General features: G+C 47.6%; 1 protein-coding gene across 2 annotated transcripts in view; it reads right to left on the reverse strand.

The window, feature by feature from the left end:
- ERGIC2 (ERGIC and golgi 2) overlaps positions 1-13,980 on the reverse strand; it is a 48,748-nt gene extending 34,768 nt beyond the window's left edge. Inside the window, exons 1-4 of one of the 2 annotated variants that reach the window (XM_030538231.1) lie at positions 13,785-13,980; positions 2,894-2,942; positions 2,306-2,354; positions 31-176 (exon numbers count right to left, since the gene is read on the reverse strand). In XM_030538231.1, coding sequence (XP_030394091.1) covers positions 31-136 — 106 coding nt within the window. In that variant the 5' untranslated portion in view covers positions 137-176; positions 2,306-2,354; positions 2,894-2,942; positions 13,785-13,980. The remainder of the gene's footprint in view (positions 1-30; positions 177-2,305; positions 2,355-2,893; positions 2,943-13,784) is intronic. The other variant, XM_030539058.1, reaches the window with a different exon arrangement.
- Positions 13,981-19,123: the final 5,143 nt, after the last annotated feature.

Consider the following 19,123-nt stretch of genomic DNA (forward strand, 5'->3'; position numbering starts at 1 on the left):
AGGCATCATCAGGGTCTCAGTAAGGCTTACCTGTTCCACCACTTGTTGAAGTCTCTACGTAGCTCTCAGGAACCTTTGGAAAGGCATCCAACTCTTTCACCAAATTCAGCGTCTTCTTCCGATTCAGTCGCCTCATCTTCAGCACATTCCCCTACTTCCTCCTTCATATATTCACTCTATATTGAGAATACATTCTTAAAATTAAGAGAGACACCAACAATCCAGCTTCAGACCTAAAACTGACCAATTATAGGAATAAATTCCATGGTCCGTGTTAGGCAAACTATGGCCCATGGGACACATCCAGCCTGTGGGACCGTCCTGTCTGGTCCTTGAGCTCCCAGTCAGGGAGGCTAACCTCCAGCCCCTCCCCTGCTGTCCCCCCTTCCCCACAGCCTCAGCTCTCCGTGCCGCCAATGCTCTGGGCAGCAGGGCTGCGAGCTCCAGCTGGGCAGCACGGCTGCGAGAGCTGCTGGCCTGCCCCAGTGCTCTAGACTGCATGGCTGGCTCCAGCTGGGTAGCATGGCTGCCAGTCCTCGTGCTCTGAGTGGCATGGTAAGGGGGCGGGGAGTGAGGGGGGTTGGATAGGTGTGGGAGTCCCAGGGGGCCTGTTAAGGTGTTAGGGCGGGTGTGGATAGGGGTCGGGCAGTCAGGGCGGTTGGATAGGGGGTGGGATCCCAGGGGGGCGGTTAGGGGTGGGGGGTCCCGGGAGGGGTGGTCAGGGGGTGGGAAGTGGGCGGGGGCCAGGCTGTTTGGGGAGTCATAGCCTTTCCTACCTGGCTCTTCATACAATTTCAGAACCCCGATGTGGCCCTCAAGCCAAAGAGTTTAACCATCCCTGGCCTAGATGATCTTAACAAATCGGTGAATAACTTACACTTAGAGATCTTTTGATGAAAGATGCGGTGTAATACCCTCAAAATTTATTATAATATATTCTTTCCATTTTACACAACTAAATGATTATAATTATTGACAGATATTGCAGTTAATTAAGATTAAACCCAGTTCTAAATTAAATGTACTAAGGACAAACTTCTGACAGTGAATCAAAGTCAGTGCCTTAACTAATGGAGAATGTCAAACAAGCTGTGTAGGACTCAGAGGGATTCCACACTGCTCATGGCCTCCCATGTTCAGCTAAGGCAGATTTGTACTGTATGCTAAAGAAAGAATCATCCTGTCAATAACTTGATCACTACTAGTGAAAAAGCAGTATAATTCAGTGTAAAATTCATTCAAGGATCAATGTGCAACTAAAAATTATTCATTGACAAAATTTCCTTGAAGAAAGTCAAAATAAGCCTTTTTATTTTTTTTTTAAACTTGTATATTCTGGATACTCATACCGGCACATCTTTTTGCGCTCACAGAAGTAAAGCCGTTTGTTTTCACTGCCCATGACATGTGCCTGAAAATTACACACCAAATTCTAACACAGGTCACAATGAATCAACTTCCAAATATGCCTACGCTTTTGAATTAACTCTCATGCCATGTCTACATCTAAAATTTTGCAGCGCTGGTTGTTACAGCTGTATTAGTACAGCTGTATAGGGCCAGCGCTGCAGAGTGGCCACACTTACAGCAACCAGCGCTGCAAGTGGTGTTAGATGTGGCCACACTGCAGCGCTGTTGGGTGGCTTCAAGGGGGGTTCCGGGAACGCGAGAGCAAACCGGGAAAGGAGACCAGCTTCGCCGCGGTTTGCTCTCGCGTTCCCGGAGCCACCCAGCAAACCGCAGGGAAGGAGACCTGCTTGCTCGGGGTTCCGGGAACGAGAGAGCAAACCGGGAAAGGAGACCAGCTTCGCCGCGGTTTGCTCTCGCGTTCCCGGAGCCACCCTGCAAACCGCAGGGAAGGAGACCTGCTTGCTCGGGGTTCCGGGAACGAGAGAGCAAACCGGGAAAGGAGACCAGCTTCGCCGCGGTTTGCTCTCGCGTTCCCGGAGCCACCCAGCAAACCGCAGGGAAGGAGACCTGCTTGCTCGGGGTTCCGGGAACGAGAGAGCAAACCGGGAAAGGAGACCAGCTTGATTACCAGAGGCTTCCTCCTTCCACGGAGGTCAAGAAAAGCGCTGGTAAGTGTCTACATTGGATTACCAGCGCTGGATCACCAGCGCTGGATCCTCTACACCAGAGACAAAACGGGAGTACGGCCAGCGCTGCAAACAGGGAGTTGCAGCGCTGGTGATGCCCTGCAGATGTGTACACCTTCAAAGTTGCAGCGCTGTAACTCCCTCACCAGCGCTGCAACTTTCTGATGTAGACAAGCCCTCACAAACCCGCAGCACACAAGTTGTCTTACCTTGTCCTGATGATTGTCTTACTGTTTTTAGGAAGGGCTGAGTGAGGTACTAAAAAGAAAGAACAGAATCCAAAATAACCTGTTAACCTACACATGTCCAGACTCCTGAGACTGCCCCAAAAGTCTCATGCAAATTATGTGCATATGCCCATTGGGATAATAAAGATGCTGTCCTGACTCTGTCCCTAGTTCTGAGTTTTCCTGAAATACCTATAGCACAATTTATGCAGATTGAGAGTGGAGGAAGGGTTGCTGAAGCAGGTCAGTAGAGACTGGAGAGATGCGGGAGGGCTGACAGGCCAGAGAGATGAGGATGCCAACAAGTAAGTGGGAAGAGGAGAGGGGAAGGAGGAGAGGCTGAAGCAGGTCAGGAGAATGAAGATCGGTGGAAGACTGTTAGTGAAAGTGAAAGTTAGTGAAAGGCGTAAAGGGGAATGAAGTAGGGTGCGAGTGGTGCTGGAACGGGAAAGTAGATGAAGCAGGTTGGGGGGATGGAGGGGAGTGCTGGAGAAGAACATATTTTAAACACCACAGATGTTTATAGTTTGCATCAATATCCAAAAAAACCCAGCAGACAGGTTGGCTTACCTTGACCCTTTGTCTCTCTTGATGTTCTTAGGTATTGTGAAGTGAGGCTCTGAAACAAAAAGAAGGAATCCCAAACAAGTCATTATCTGTGCAGCTATTTAGTTGATCAGCAATGCATCCATGCCCATAAACAACTTGAAGTTACAAAGTTACACATACATGAAAATCTTTAGCGGTACAGGGCTGGTGTAACAGCAGAATCTGCCCTGCATCCAAACATGCCCTTTTTGCTTCTGCACATGCTCACCCTCCTACTATTATCTTAATGGTCATATGCACGTGCTTATTAGACAAGCAAAGTCCCAATGAAGCTTCTGCCCTTACTGTGCCTTTTGCCTGCGTTATAACGCGGATCCACTTCCGCAATGCCCAGAAATTTGCTAATCCAGTTTGGAGACAGTGCCAATCCCCAGACAGATTTTTGCCCCAGATCCCTAAACGGCCCCCTCAAGGATTGAACTCACAACCCTGGGTTTAGCAGACCAATGCTCAAACCACTGAGCTATCCCTCCCCCCAGAGGGATAGCTGTAGTTTCTACATCGGAGAGTTCCTCTTTTAAGACTTCTAGAAAGCATGCTCCACACCCCGTTCCAAATCAGATTTTGGAAGGCACTTCAGATTCTTAAACCTTGGGTTGAGCGCTGTAGCTATTTTTAGAAGTCTCACATTAGTACCTTCTTTGCATTTTGTCACATCTGCTATGAAAGCATTCTTACAAAAAACGTGCTCAGCCATCATCTAAGACTTCTATAATATGGAATATATGGCAGAATGTGGGTAAAACAGGAGACATACAATTCTCCACAAAGGCGTTTAGTCACAAATTTAATTAACACACAGTTTTTTAAACAAGCATCATCAGCATGGAAGCATATCCTCTGAAATGGTGGTAGAAGCATGAAGGGGCATCCAAACGTTTAGCATATCTGGCACATAAATACCTTGCAATGCCGGCTACAAAAGTGCAATGTGAACACCTGTTCTCATTTTTAGGTGACATTGTAAACAAGAAGCGGGCAGCATTATCTTCTGTAAATGTAAATAAACTTGTTTGTCTTAATGATTGGCTCACCAAGAAGTAGGACTGAGTGGACTTGTAGGCGCTAATGTTTTACATTGTTTTGGTTTTGAGTGCAGTTATGTAACAAACAAACAAAAAAATCTACATTTGTAAATTACACTTCCACACTAAAGAGATTGCTCTACAGTACTTGTGTGAGGTGATTTGAAAAATACTATTTCTTTTGTCTTTCATTTTTACAGTGCAAATATTTGTAATAAAAAATGTTAAGTGAGCACTGTATTGTAATAGAAATCAATATATTTGAAAATGTAGAAGAACATCAAAATATTTAATAAATTTCACTTGATATTTCTATTGTTTAACAGTGCGATTAATTTTTTGAGTTAATCGCGTGAGTTAACTGCGATTAATCACGAGTCCTAATAAAAACTATTGACGATATATATGAAAAGATGCACTGTTCTTTTTTCTAACTGTACTATTTGGAGAGTACTTTATAGGTTCCAATAAAAATTACTGGGCAAATCCTTCCTCAGGGATAGAAGCCCTGAGAACACTGAACACAGTGGAATTACTGTGATTTCTCTGTGCTAGCACTACAGATATTTCTACAGTTTTACAGTACCTCAACACGAACAAAAATTGCTGCACAGAGAGCCCCATACAAGGAAGAGAGGATATGATACTTCCAAGAGGGAAAGAGAGGTGGCAGGAGGAAACTGAGAAGAATTTAAGCTAGTGGTTCTCAACCTATTTACCATTCTGGACCGCATATGCTACTCTCTGTCTTATGTGGGCCACATCCACACAATATATATACTGTATGGCCATGAGGATGTCACATGAGTCACAGCTGTGTGCTGATTGGGTTGCAAGCAGCCTGCGGATTGAGAACCACTGATTTAAGCAGTCTTTATATATCACAAAAGAGCATAAAGAACATTAATCCTTTTTTTAAAGGATTTGCAGTTTATCTTTAAGGCCTCAGTTCTGCAAAAGTCTATGCACATGCATATCTGCAATTCATACGGGACTACTCCTGTGTGGGTGCACAAGTCTTTGCAAGACCAGGGCCGAGGGCTGCTGGTACAGTAATTTCAAAGGGTGGGATGCATTAATAAAAAGGAAAATGTGGGCTGTATATCAGGAGAAATTTGCTAAGGATAAGAACTGATACAATGAGCAATAGCCTTCAAAGGAAAAGGATGGAAGCCAAATGCATTTAAAACTAGACTGAACAAAGGTATATTTTTCCAGTTGGTCATTTTAATCTTGGGATTATTCCCTTCCCACTTTCAGGGCGTTAGTCTCTCCCCTGCCTTGTACTTTGTGTAGTCATTTGCATCTGTGATGCTATCAAATCAGAATGGTTTTTCCTTCTCTTTTACACCAGTATTACTCCACAGTGTGAGTACAGAATCCAGCCCATAAAGTAAATGGCTATACAAGCCCCTGGAGAATCAGGCCCTTCAACACTGCAGAAGTCACCCATACTGATTTCAGTTTTAAAAGAAAAAAAAAATTGGTCAATAGATTTCAAAGGGTGTAGACATTTTGGGAGAAGTGTACAGTACCTGGCACAAACTGCCTACCTGTGGAACACAGACACTGACAGTCAGCTCCTAAGCAACCAGAGGAGATAGCGAACAGGAGCAGCAAACTGGGGAGTTTTGACAGGAGTTTAGAAAGGGAGCAGGAAAGCTAGATAGAATGTTTATTAGACTATAAACTTAGAGTAATAAATGCCTCAAAAAAAACAAACACACCTGCAAGAGTAAAAATAATGCAGGAAGAAGTGCAGCAGCAGAGTGGACTGAATGCAGCATGTATGATCACCTGAGTTGTGGGCATGTGGCATGTGTGTGGATTTGGTGCAAACAGCTCCGTTGCCCTCTGAGATAAGTATGGGTTTGAGACAAGCATGGCTGAACTGGAGGAACTAAGGGAGACAGAGAGGTACACAGACAAGACCTTCTGGGCCACATCAGAGCAGTCTCACTCCCAGTCTGACAGCCACTGTGCTACTGAAGAGGATGGAAGTCTTCGGGAAGGAGAACATCAAGCTAGAGCACGGGGAAATGATCCCACAGTTGGGACCATCCCCTCAGATAATGTTATGGTATCTTCTCACAATGAAGATACCTCTCCAGGGGAGGGGATCCCTGTTATTAGGAAGAGATAAGCAATAGTAATCAGGTATTTGACCATTAAGATATAGATATTTGGGTTTGTGATGACTGGGAGAACTACATGATGAATTGCCTGCTGGGTGCAAAGGTTGCAGACTTCTCAAGACACCTAGCCAGATGTATGTGCAATGCTGGGAAGGAGCTGACGGTCGTGGTACATTTAAGTATTTGACCATTAAGATATAGATATTTGGGTTTGTGATGACTGGGAGAACTACATGGTGAATTGCCTGCTGGGTGCAGAGGTTGCAGACTTCTCAAGACACCTAGCCAGATGTATGTGCAATGCTGGGAAGGAGCTGACGGTCGTGGTACATTTAAGTACCAATGACATAGGGAAATGTACGAAAGAGGCCCTAGAAGCCAAATTTAGGTGGCTAGGTAGGAGATTCAAGTTCAGGACCTCCCTAGTGGCATTCTTTGAAATGGTTCCAATGCCATGCACAGCGCCAGTTAGACAGGCAGAACTGAAGGATCTCAACATGTGGATGAGATGATCATGTTCAGAGGAAGAACTTAGGTACAAAACATATAGGAATGACAGAGTAGGTCATGTTGGTGGGGGAGTGGCATTATATGGAAAAAAAGAAAGCACACAGTCAAAAACAGTAAAAGTCTTAAATGAACCAAACAGTATCATAGCACTGCTACGGATGGAAACTCCATGCTTGAACAATAGGAATACACTACCCACCACCTGATCAGGGTGGTGACACAGTGACTGTGAAATGCTCAGGGAGATTAGAGAGGCTACAAAAACCAAAACCTAATAATAATGGAGGTTTGCAGCTATCCCAATATTGACTAGGAACATGCCACGTCAGGGCAGGATGAAGAGATAAAATCTGTAGATACTCATTTAACTTAAAATAGGAACTAAACAAAGATGAGGAGGCTAGTTAAACAGAAATTAAAGGAATAGTTACAAGAGTGAAATGCCTAAAAGCGCATGGACACCATTTAAAAACATCATAATAGAGGCTCAAACTATAAGTGTACTCCAAATAAAAATTTAAAAAAAACAGTAAGAGGCCGCTACCATGGGTAAACAGTAAAGTAAAAGAGGCAGTTAGAGACAAAAAGACATCCTTTAAAAACTGGACGTCAAATCCTACTGAGGAAAATAGAAAGGAGCATAAACTCTGGCAAGCTAAGTATAATTAGGCAGTCCAAAAAGAGAATGTAAAGAGCAAAAGAGACAAAAATTAACAGTAAAAAAAAATTTTTTTAAATACATCAGAATTGTGCCAAACAATCAGTGGGGCCACCACACAATTGAGGTGCTAAAGGGAACACTCAGGGAACACAAGGCCATTGCAGAAAAGCTAAATGAAATGAATTCTTTTCTTCCATCATCACTACAGAGAATGTGAGGGAGATTCCCACACCTGACCTATTCCTTTAAGATGGCAGATCTGAGGAACTATCCCAGATTGAGATGTCAATAAAGGAGGTTTGGGAACAAATTGATATATTAAACAGTAATAAGTACCCAGGACCAGATGGTATTCACCTAAGAGTTCTGAAGAAACTCAAATATGTAATTGCAAAATTAACTGTGGTATGTAATCTATCATTTAAATCAGCCTCTGTGCCAGATGACTGAGGACAGCTATTGTAATGCCTACAATCTTAAAAAAAGGATCCGGTAGCGATCCTGGCAATGCAGGCCAGTATGCCTATCTTCAGCACCAGGCAAACTGGTTGAGACTATAGTAAAGAACAACATCATCAGATACATGGATGAACAAGATTTGTTGGGGAAGAGTCAACATAGCTTTTGAAAAAGGGAAATCATGCCTCACCAATCTATTAGAATTCTCTGAGGAGGTCAAGAAACACATGAACAAGAGTGATATGGTGTACTTGAACAAAGTCCCTAACCAAAGGCTCTTAAGCAAAGTAGGAAGTCATGGGATAAAAAGGAAGGTCCTATCATGGATTAAAAGATCCAAAAGATTAAAAGATTAAAACTGGTTAAAAGATAGGGAACAAAGGGTAGGAATAAATTATCAGTTTTCACAGTGGTGAGAGGTAAATACAATCATCCTCCAAGGATCTGTACTGGGATCAGTACTGTGCAACATATTCATAAGTGATCTGGAAAAAGGGGTAAACAGTGAAGTGGCAAAGTCTGAACACGATACAAAATTATTCAAGATATTTAAGTCCAAATCAGACTGCGAAGAGTTACAAAGGAGTCTCACAAAACTGAGTGACTAGACAACAAAATGGCAGATGAAATTCAATGTTGATAAATGCAAAGTAATGCACATTCGAAAACATAATCCCAACTACACACACAAATTGATGGAGTCTAAATTAGCTGTTACCACTCAAGAAAGCGATCGTGAAGTCATTGTGAACAGTTCTCTGAAAAACATCTGCTCAATGTGCAGCAGCAGTCAAAAAAGCTAACATTCTGTTAGCAACCATTAGGAAAGGGACAGATAAACAGAAAATATCATAATGCCTCTAAATAGATCCATCGTACACCCACACCTTGAATACTGAATGCAATTCTGGTCTCCCTACCTCAAAAAAGGAAAAATTATAGGCAGCCAGTTTAAAACAAACATAAGGAAGTACTTCTTCACACAATAGACAGTCAGCCTTTGGAACTCATTGCCAGGGGATACTGTGGAGGCCAAAAGTATAACTGGGTTCAAACAAAAATGAGATAAATTAATGGAGGATAGGTCTATCAATGGCTATTAGCCAAGATGATCAGGGATGCAACCTCATGCTCTGGGTGTCTCTAAACTTCCTACTGCCAGAAGCTGGGACTGGACAACAGGAAATGCATCACTCGATAAGTTACCCTGTTCTGTTCATTGCCTCTGAAGCATCTGGCACTGGCCACGCTCAGAAGACAGATACTAGGCAAGATGGACTGTTAGTCTGGCCCAGTATGGCCGTTCTTATGACATTATCCAAGGGGAACTGTGCATCTCACAATCTTCAGGCACAGAGTTGCTTGCCGGGAACTAAGATGACTAACGATACATTCTCTACCAGGGATATATTTTGATCAGTACTAACCTTTCAGTCAGTATCAATACTGCCACAGCTCCCTTTCAAAAGGATTGAAACTTGAGATCATTCTGCCAAATATCCAACACTTACAGAGCAGAAAAAAGACAGACTGAAAAATTGTATGCATCCCTGAACCCAAGGCCTAAGGAAACCTGATAAACATGTGGGAAAAGACAACCCACAATATAGAACATGAATACAGAGTTACTCCCATTTTCAATATTTTAGAGGGAAGAGCAAGTTCATCAGACAAGGGAATCTCAAAGTGAGTAAAGTTTGAAAAGACAACTGCATTCCTCTTGGTATTACATAAGGTATTTAAATTTAAGAAAGAGAGAGAACTAAAATTAGAAGGAACAGAAAACAAATGAGTGGAAAAGAAGAGTAGCTCCAGTCTTTGGCCTCGTCCAGACTAGGGGAGGAAAATCGATCTTAGATACGCAACTTCAGCTACGTGAATAACGTAGCTGAAGTCGAATATCTAAGATCAAATTACTCACCCATCCAGACGGCGCGGGATCGATGTCCGCGGCTCTCCGTGTCGATTCCGGAACTCCGTTCGGGTTGATGGAGTTCCGGAATCGATGTAAGTACGCTCGGGGATCGATATATCGTGTCTAGACTAGACGTGATATACCGATCCCCGAGCAATCGATTTTAACCCGCCGATACGGCGGGGTAGTCTGGATGTGGGCTTTGAGGGCTCTAGAAAAAGCTGACTTGTAAAGGAGGACATGCAGAGGAACACAATTAAGTTCTCATTGAATTCTGGTCGTCTATCTTGGGCATTTTGTTGTCCCTGGTGCTATTTGGATAATGATTAACTGGATAGACACACAAAACAGAGATCACAGAAAAAAAGAACATCATCTGCTACAGGAGGCACAAGACCGGGGCAAATATGACTTCACATGACTTGCATTCTCCTTATCCTGGAGCCACCTGGCTCCCAGTGCAAGTTACAGCATTCTTATGGCTCTTATGTCCAGCAGCCAATGCCATAAGGTGCCATTCTGCAGCCAGAGATTATCTTGACCCAACTCCCTTTGCCTCCTGAAATGTTCCCTACAATGGGGGCTAGAAGAAGCAATAGGCAGAGAGATACAGCAGTTGGTTTTACATCACCAGGGACCTGGATCTGCCAGATTACTTGATACTATGCATCACCAGCAAGGCCACAGTTTTTTTTAAGACAGACATCTCCATAAAATTTTAATGGAAACAAAATATTGCAGTAAGATTATTTTCCTGAATCCAAGATAAAACAGTGAAAACACTTTAACTGTAATAACATATGTAATTGCATCATGCTAACTCAGCATACACACTAATCATAATGCATTTGAGTACTGAGGTACTTATGCAGGCTACTGTTCATCAGTAAAACAAACAGTCTTAAATCTGTGCTCTTTCAAACACACCTCCAAGAGACTGCAGCCTATCAGCAACTGCCAAATTACCTTCATCAGCCTCTTAGATAAAGGGAGTGAAGAAGAATGAAGTCAACCTGGCAAAGACTGAAACATGTCAGAGGTTTATTATGCTCAAAGCAAAAGAACTGACCCTTCCTGACTGTCTTCTTTCTACACAGATTTAGTTAACTACAGTATTTAACAAAACCCACACCATAATTTGAGAACAAGAGTCACCCATCTAAACAAAAAAGTAACAGTTTTGCTTTAAAAAAAAAAAAATCAGTGATTTGTGCAGCCCCTGGTATGGTGGGGGGGGGGGAAGGAAGTGAGGTCACCTAAGAGGTCTCAAATTTGCAGATTTTAAGGCACAAAAGAAACAGAACACAAAACAATTTCTGAGAACTAGGATGTTATTATGAAGTTTAGCCCAGTAATAGATATGTACAGTCACATGTATGTGTGTGCGCACGGCCTGGAACATTGCAACTATGCTGAAGATGTCAAAGGGAATGATAGAGGCACATGGGAGATGAACAAACAACCAAATTACAAAGCAAGTTTGGAGACTCTTCATCACATTTTTCTTTAAAATCAAAATATTATTATTATGCACTTGACTTTAGGGTCAAATCTGAAAATTGTAGGTGGAATGCATAACAGTAACTTCAAACTCCGGCAAGCAGGTCAGTGAATCAACACCAGGCAAATACTGTACCAGTGAATTTAACCCCAAAAGTATTACAACAGCAGCAGACAGTGACGTGAGGCTCAATTAATTAATGTTAGTGAGGCACTTTGAGACTGTCAGTGAGAAGGGGCAAGCAAGATACGTTTAGGACTATTATTCTTATTCTTGGTAAAAGGGGAACTACAAGAGCCACAAACACTCACTATTCCAGGGAATGGGGGACAGGAAGACAAGAAAGATGGGAGATGGTAAAACAGGGATGAAGGGACTGCGCAGAGGAACAAGGAGGAGGATGAAAGGGAAGAGGAGAAAGATGGGAGTGATAAGAAGATGTGGGAGGAAAAAGAAAGAGGTGAAGAGGTGTGCAGGAGATATAATCTGATGCTGGGGGGCGGGGGAGTGATAGGGAAGGGGAGGCTAAGGTCAAGGAAGACATATGGGGGAAAAGGAGCTAGCCAGGGCTAAGAAGGGGATCTTTGGAGAAAGAGATAGGGGCAAGGGATTGAGAAAAGAAGAGAGATAAGGGACTGAGAAAAAGATTACAGGTGGAGGGAGTGGGAGGGGCTGAGAAAGGGATATGGGAGACAGCAGGATATATAGGGTGAGGAGAAAGAAATGGGGGGAGGGAGACAGAAGCAGGGAAATGGGAGTGTCAGGGATATAGGGTGCTCAGGGTGAGGAGAAGAGACATGGTGTGTATGGGATACAGAAGTTTCAGAGTGAGAGGCAGTGACACAGGGCTCAGGATGAGAGATCCGTGGGGCAGAAGGATGCTGGGGCAGGGGGCCCAGGGTGAGGAGGGACTTCGGTTTTGGAAATATATGGGTGCAGGCTCAGGATGAGGGGTAGGGAAGGGGATTTGGGGGATATGTGGGGAGGCGGCTCAGGGTGAGGAGGGGTAGGGGGTTGGGGGATAGGTGGGGAGGCAGCTCAGGGTGAGGAAGGGCATGGGGGTCTGGGGAAGGGGATCAGAGTGAGGAGGAGTATGGGGGTTTGGGGAGGGGCACAGGGGTTGGGGGATAGGTGGGGAGAGAGGCTTAGGGTGGGGAGGGGTACTGGGGTTTGTGGAGGGGTTCAGAGTGAGGAGGGGCACAGGGGTTGGGGGATAGGTGGGGAGGTGCTCAGGGTGAAGAGGGGCACGAGAGTTGGGGGACAGGTGGGGAGGGGGCTCAGGGTGAGGAGGGGAATGGGGGTTTGGGAAGGGGCTCACAGTGAGGAGGGGCATGGGGGTTGGGGGATTGGTGGGGTGAGGGCTCAGGCTGGGGAAGGGTACAGGGGTTTGGGGAGGGCGCTCAGGGTGAGGAGGGGCACGGGGGTTGGGGGACTGATGGGGTGAAGGGTCAGGGTGAGGAGGGGTACCGGGGTTTGAGGAGGGGCTCAGGGTGAGGAGGGGCACGGGGGTTGGGGGACTGATGGGGTGAGGGCTCAGGGTGAGGAGGGGTCCCGGGGTTTGGGGAGGGGGCTCAGGGTGAGGAGGGGGTTGGGGAGGGGGCTCAGGGTGAGGAGGGGTCCCGGGGTTTGGGGAGGGGGCTCAGGGTGAGGAGGGGGCGCAGGGTGAGGAGGGGTACCGGGGTTTGGGGAGGGGGCTCAGGGTGAGGAGAGGTACCGGGGTTTGGGGAGGGGGCTCAGGGTGAGGAGGGGGTTGGGGAGGGGGCTCAGGGTGAGGAGGGGTACCGGGGTTTGAGGAGGGGCTCAGGGTGAGGAGGGGTACCGGGGTTTGGGGAGGGCGCTCAGGGTGAGGAGGGGTACCGGGGTTTGGGGAGGGCGCTCAGGGTGAGGAGGGGCACGGGGGTTGGGGGACTGATGGGGTGAGGGCTCAGGGTGAGGAGGGGTACCGGGGTTTGGGGAGGGGCTCAGGGTGAGGAGGGGTTTGGGGAGGGGGCTCAGGGTGAGGAGGGGTACCGGGGTTTGAGGAGGGGCTCATGGTGAGGAGGGGTACCGGGGTTTGAGGAGGGGCTCAGGGTGAGGAGGGGTTTGGGGAGGGGGCTCAGGGTGAGGAGGGGTACCGGGGTTTGGGGAGGGCGCTCAGGGTGAGGAGGGGTACCGGGGTTTGGGGAGGGCGCTCAGGGTGAGGAGGGGCACGGGGGTTGGGGGACTGATGGGGTGAGGGCTCAGGGTGAGGAGGGGTACCGGGGTTTGGGGAGGGGGCTCAGAGTGAGGAGGGGCTCAGGGTGAGGAGGGGCACGGGGGTTGGGGGACTGATGGGGTGAGGGCTCAGGGTGAGGAGGGGTACCGGGGTTTGGGGAGGGGGCTCAGAGTGAGGAGGGGCTCAGGGTGAGGAGGGGCATGGGGGTTGGGGGATTGGTGGGGTGAGGGCTCAGGCTGGGGAAGGGTACAGGGGTTTGGGGAGGGCGCTCAGGGTGAGGAGGGGGTTGGGGAGGGGCTCAGGGTGAGGAGGGGTACCGGGGGGTGAGGAGGGGCACGGGGGCCGGGGGATAGATGGGGAGAGGCTCAGGGTGAGCAGGGATACGGGGTGGGGCAGGGGGACACCGGCGGTGCCGTGGGGTAGAGCGGCTGGGAACGGGGAGACGCGCCTACCTCGCGGCCCGGCCGGCCAGTGACGGAGCAGCGGCGAGCGCTTCCCCGCGCTCCGCTCTGGCAGCCCCGTGGCCCGTGTCTGCGTCTCCGGCTCTGGAGCAGGTGTTCTCCGCGCCAATGAGAAGGCCGCGCGTGCCCTACCGCCAGCGAGCACCGAGACGGGGCGGCTGGAAGGGACAGAGAATGTGCCTGTCTAGCCCTCCGCGGAGTCCGCGCTCTATGGTTCTGCTCTTCGCTTCCAGCCGGGGCGTTGCTGCCTGGCTTCCTGCCCTACACGGCCGGCCGGCCTGGGGACGGGGACCGCCTGCTGGAGCCGGGATCCAGCAGCTCAAATGCGGCGGTTGAACTGATTGACAGGAGCAGCCGAAGCTCCTTGTCTGCTGACTTGGGGGTCACGTTTCCAGCCCCCCCCCCTCACCCCGCGGGCTGGAAACAGCTTTTGTTTTTTTTTAAAGAGCTGGGAGTCTTACAAAATCCCAGGACTCCTGGAGCTGGGGGCTAAAAAAAAAAATCACCCAGTAGCATGAAACTCTTGATAATAGCATGAGCGTTGTTAGTAGGGTGACCAGATGTCCTGATTTTATAGGGACCGGCCTGATTTTGGGGTCTTTGTCTTATATAGGCTCCTATTACGCTGCACTCCCATCCTGATTTTTCACATTTGCTGTCTGGTCACCCTAGTTGTTGGCAATGCGGAATCATGCCATCAGCTCCTGTCCTCCAGTCGTGCTCCCTTACTGGCTAGGCTGCTGCTAGTGAGGGAAAGCTGGGGCTAGCCACCGCCTCGCTACTGCCTGCCCCTCTGTGTTGCAGGGGTGAGGGAGCCAGTGTTGCTACCGTAACACTCATGATTTTATTCTGAGTCTCGCACTATGAGTCTTGCACTATTTGGTGCTTTTCTTAAAGCCCCAGACTTTGACAGGTGAGAATCTCAGCTTTCAACTGAATTTTTAGCCCTCATGGTTGTTGAGAAAGTCTTGAAAAGGTGACCCAAGTGAACTGTAGAGACAGTGAGGTCTTGTCTACACTACAGCGTTTTGTCAACAAAAGTTATATGGACAATCAAAAAATGCTATAATAACATCACTATTACATGTTCACACTATGCTCCCCCTATCTGCAAAGCGTGTCCACACTTGGTGTTCTAGCATCGACAGAGAGAGCAGTGCACTGTGGGTAGCTAGCCCACAGTTCTTCTCACCACCTTCTGCAGGTAGGACTTGTGGGAAGCCGGAGTGGATCACAGCATGTCATGGAGGGGGGCTCAATGTCCCATGGTGCATTGTTTTCCATCCCAGCATTCTGTGGGCTTCCAACTGTGTTTTGCTGCATGTTTGTCAATGGCCCTGGTGTACTGTGCATCCTCCATCACTGTGTGAAAGGATGGATCCTGTACTGCTCTCTACTTTTGTGGTAACTGTCATTAACACATTGCTAATATATCATGCACATGCATGCAGGATAACACATGCAGTATATCATGAGCTCCCAGTCTGAACAGGAATCAGAGTTCTCTGCCCTGCTGTATGCCATGGGAAAAAACACCAGATAATTTGTGGCATTCATGGAGCAGCTGCACACAGTGGACCATCGCTTTTGGGCTTGAGAAATGAGCACTGAAGGAGGAATCTCATTGTTTGCAAGTGTGGGATGACAAGCAGCGGCTGCAGAACTTTTGGATGTGGAAAGCCACCATGGGCAGCTGATGAACCAGCCATTGGGAAGGATAGACCCTGGCCTGTCCCCTGCTGCCTGACGCCCTGCTCCTCACCCTCCCCTTCTGCCCTCCCTTCCCTGCAGGGGCCCAGAGCACCCCCATTTTGGCCCCCAGACCCCTTCCCCAGCCCGGAGCTCCGGTTAGGTCCCCAGCCCCAGAGCTCTGGGCAGGCCCCCAACCCCAGCCCTGGAGTGCCGCCAGCCCTGGAGCTCCGGGTGGCATGATCCCAGCTCCCCAAGTGCCTGGTGGGCAGCGCAGCCCCAGCTCCAGCACCAGCTGCCCTGAGTCCTGGTGTAACGCCAACACCAGCCCGCCCCAGCCCCAGCCAACCTGAGCTACTATGGAAGAGCAAGAAAGATCTGCACTGCAGGAAAGGGACTGGGGTCACACTAGGCTGTTTGGGGAGGCACAGCCCATGATACCCACTGCCCATGAAAGCCACATTCCTGGAACTGTGTGTAGAACTTGCCCCAGCCATGATGCACAAGGATATCTCTCAGTGAAGAAGTGTGTGGCAATCACAGTGTGGAAGTGGGCGACTCCAGACCACTACTGGTTGGTTGCTAATCAGTTTGGAGTCAGGAAGTTGACTGTGAGGGCTGCTGGTAGAGGGCTTATTTCTTTACCCGCTTACTTTCCTGGTCCTTTTTGCATGAACAGAGAGCAACAATACCTGAAGTCCAAAGGTGCAAACAATTTGATGTTTATTGGGGTGAACTTTTAGCAAGCATGATTCCCGTTTCCTTCCTTAGTGTTCCCCTTTTCAGCTCTGACACCACAGTCTTACCTGTGTCCCTGTTCCCTTTCCCTGTTCCCATTCCCCTGCTTAGTGAAACATAATTTCAATTCCCCCACCCCCATTCCCTGTTCCTATTCCCATTCCCCTCACCTTTACTTCCTGATTGACTGCAGACTATATAGTAAAACTTGAGTTCTGGTTAGCTATACCTTAACCAATCATTTTATTGAAATGTAACTAACCAATCCTAACACATTGTAACATGATTATTTAACCAATTATATTCCATCACCTTAATTGGTTTACACTCAAAAAAATTAATTATACAGGAAACAAAAACAGTCACAAAACCAAACAGAGATTATACAGATAAACAATAGGAAAGTGGAGACTACAGTAATAAAACAATACAGAAATGAGGATTTTACACCCCACCTATTGATAAGTGAGTTCTTGCCAGACAGGATACTATCAAACTATTTAAATCTTTTAGGCTCTTCACTTTCTCTGGAAGTGATAGATTGGATCACCTTTTTAACAGCCCCAGATTGCCTTATTTTAATGTAACTAGTTTGAAGTGTGAGGATGTGACCTTTTGCTTCCCAGTTTGTGGCTGCCACTGCTGCTTAGCCAAAAGCCTTACTTAGCCTAAGAACAGAGCCTTAGACTGTTACAGTAAAAAAAGAAAAAGGGCCCTATACAGGCAGGCAGTGATTTTGTTTTGTTTTTTCTATACCTCTATAACTAGCTAAATAATAAACATATACCTACATTTTTAAAGTATAGGCCTTTGCAAACAGGCCTGAATATCTATATCCTAACAGCTGTGTTAATGCAAGCGTGCAGGACCATTAATCACATCCTGCAAAAAAGGACTGTGACTCTTAGCAATGTGTGTGAAATAGCAGATGGCTTTGTGGAAACGGGTTTCCCTAACTGTGGTGGGGCAATAGATGGAACGAATATTCCAATTTTGGCCCCAGACCATCTTGCGATGGAGTACATTAATAGAAAGGGGTACTTCTCCATAGTATTGTAGGTGCTTGTTGATCATCATGGGCAATTCACTGACATCAATGCAGAATGGTCTGGGAAGATGCATAATGCACACATTGCAGGAACACTGGCCTGTACAGAGAGCTGCAAGCAGAGACTTTCTTTCCAGACCAAGATTACAGCGGAGGACATTGAAATGCCAATGATAATCATGGAAGACCCAACATACCCCTCACTCCCATGGCTCATGAAGCCTTACACTGGAAACCTGGACAGCCAAAAGGAGCACTTCAACAATAAGCTGAGTAGGTGCAGAATGAGTGTGGACTGTGCATTTGGTAGATTAAAAGCGTACTGGCAATGCCTTAGTGGCAGGTTAGATCTAAGGCCATGTCTACACTTACAGTTTTGCAGCGCTGGTAGTTACAGCTGTGTTCGTACAGCTGTGTAGGGCCAGCGCTGCAGTGTGGCCACACTGACAGCTACCAGCGCTGCAGTGTGGCCACATTTGCAGCACTTGCAGCGCTGTTGGGAGTGGTGCATTGTGGGAAGCTATCCCACAGAGCACCTAGTCCCATTTTGGCGCTGTGGCTTGTGGGAAGGGGAAGGAAGTGTGCGGGTCTTTCCGCTTCCTGTTCCAAAGCCCCATGGTGCTTTGCTACACATTCCGAGCAGTTTGGCGGCATTGTGAGTCTGCAGCGCGATTTCTGAGATTTCTGTTACAAATGGAGCCTGAGCTGCTGAGGACCTTGCTGATGAATGTTGCCAGCACATCACGCATGGCAGTGGAGCTATTCCTTCAGCTGCAAAGTGACAGTGAGGAGTCAGACGATGATATTGAAAAGCCTGACGCTCAAGACACTCAATTGCTTGTGGCATTAACAGACGTGCTTAGCACCGTGGAACGGCGCCTTTGGGCTCGGGAAACCAGCACTCAGTGGTGGGATCACATCGTCCTGCAAGCCTGGGATGACGAGCAGTGGCCGCAGAACATTCGGATGAGAAAAGCCGCTTTCATGGGACTGTGTGCTGAGCTCGCCCTTACCCTGTGGCGCAGGGACACGAGATTGAGAGCTGCCCTGCCAGTGGAGAAGTGGGTGGCTATTGCAATCTGGAAGCTGGCAACTCCAGACAGCTACCGATCGGTGGCGAACCAGTTTGGAGTGGGAAAGTCCACCGTTGGAATGGTGCTGATGCAAGTTTGCACAGCCATTAATCGCACCCTGCTAAGAAGAACTGTGACTCTGGGGAACGTGCAGGACATTGTGGATGGCTTTGTACAAATAGATTTCCCTAACTGTGGAGGGGCAATAGATGGGACGCATATTCCTATTCTGTTCCCACCCCACCTGGCATCAGAGTACGTTAATCGCAAGGGGTATTTCTCCGTGGTTCTGCAAGTGCTTGTGGATCACCGTGGGCGTTTCACTGGCATTTACTCAGGATGGCCTGGAAAGGTGCACGCATCTTTCGGAACAGTGCCCTGTTCAGGAAGCTGAGGGCCGGGACCTTTTTCCCAGACCGCAAAATCACAGTAGGGGACGTCGAAATGCCCACTGTGATCCTTGGAGACCCCGCTTACCCCTTAATGCCATGGCTCATGAAACCGTATACAGGGAAGCTTCACAGGAGCAAGGACCGGTTCAACTACAGGCTGAGCCGGTGCAGAATGACTGTGGAGTGTGCTTTTGGCCATTTGAAAGGGCGCTGGAGGTGTCTTTATGGGAAGCCAGATTTGGGGGAAAGCAGCATCTCCGCTATTATATCTGCATGCTGTACCCTCCATAATATTTGTGAAGGGAAGGGTGAAAGATTCAGTGAGGAATGGACCTCCGAGGTTCGACGCCTAGAGGATGAATTTGCACAGCCAGAGAGCAGGGCTACTAG

This window comes from Gopherus evgoodei, chromosome 1 (genome assembly GCF_007399415.2).
Source record: "Gopherus evgoodei ecotype Sinaloan lineage chromosome 1, rGopEvg1_v1.p, whole genome shotgun sequence".
Lineage (NCBI taxonomy): Eukaryota > Metazoa > Chordata > Testudines > Testudinidae > Gopherus > Gopherus evgoodei.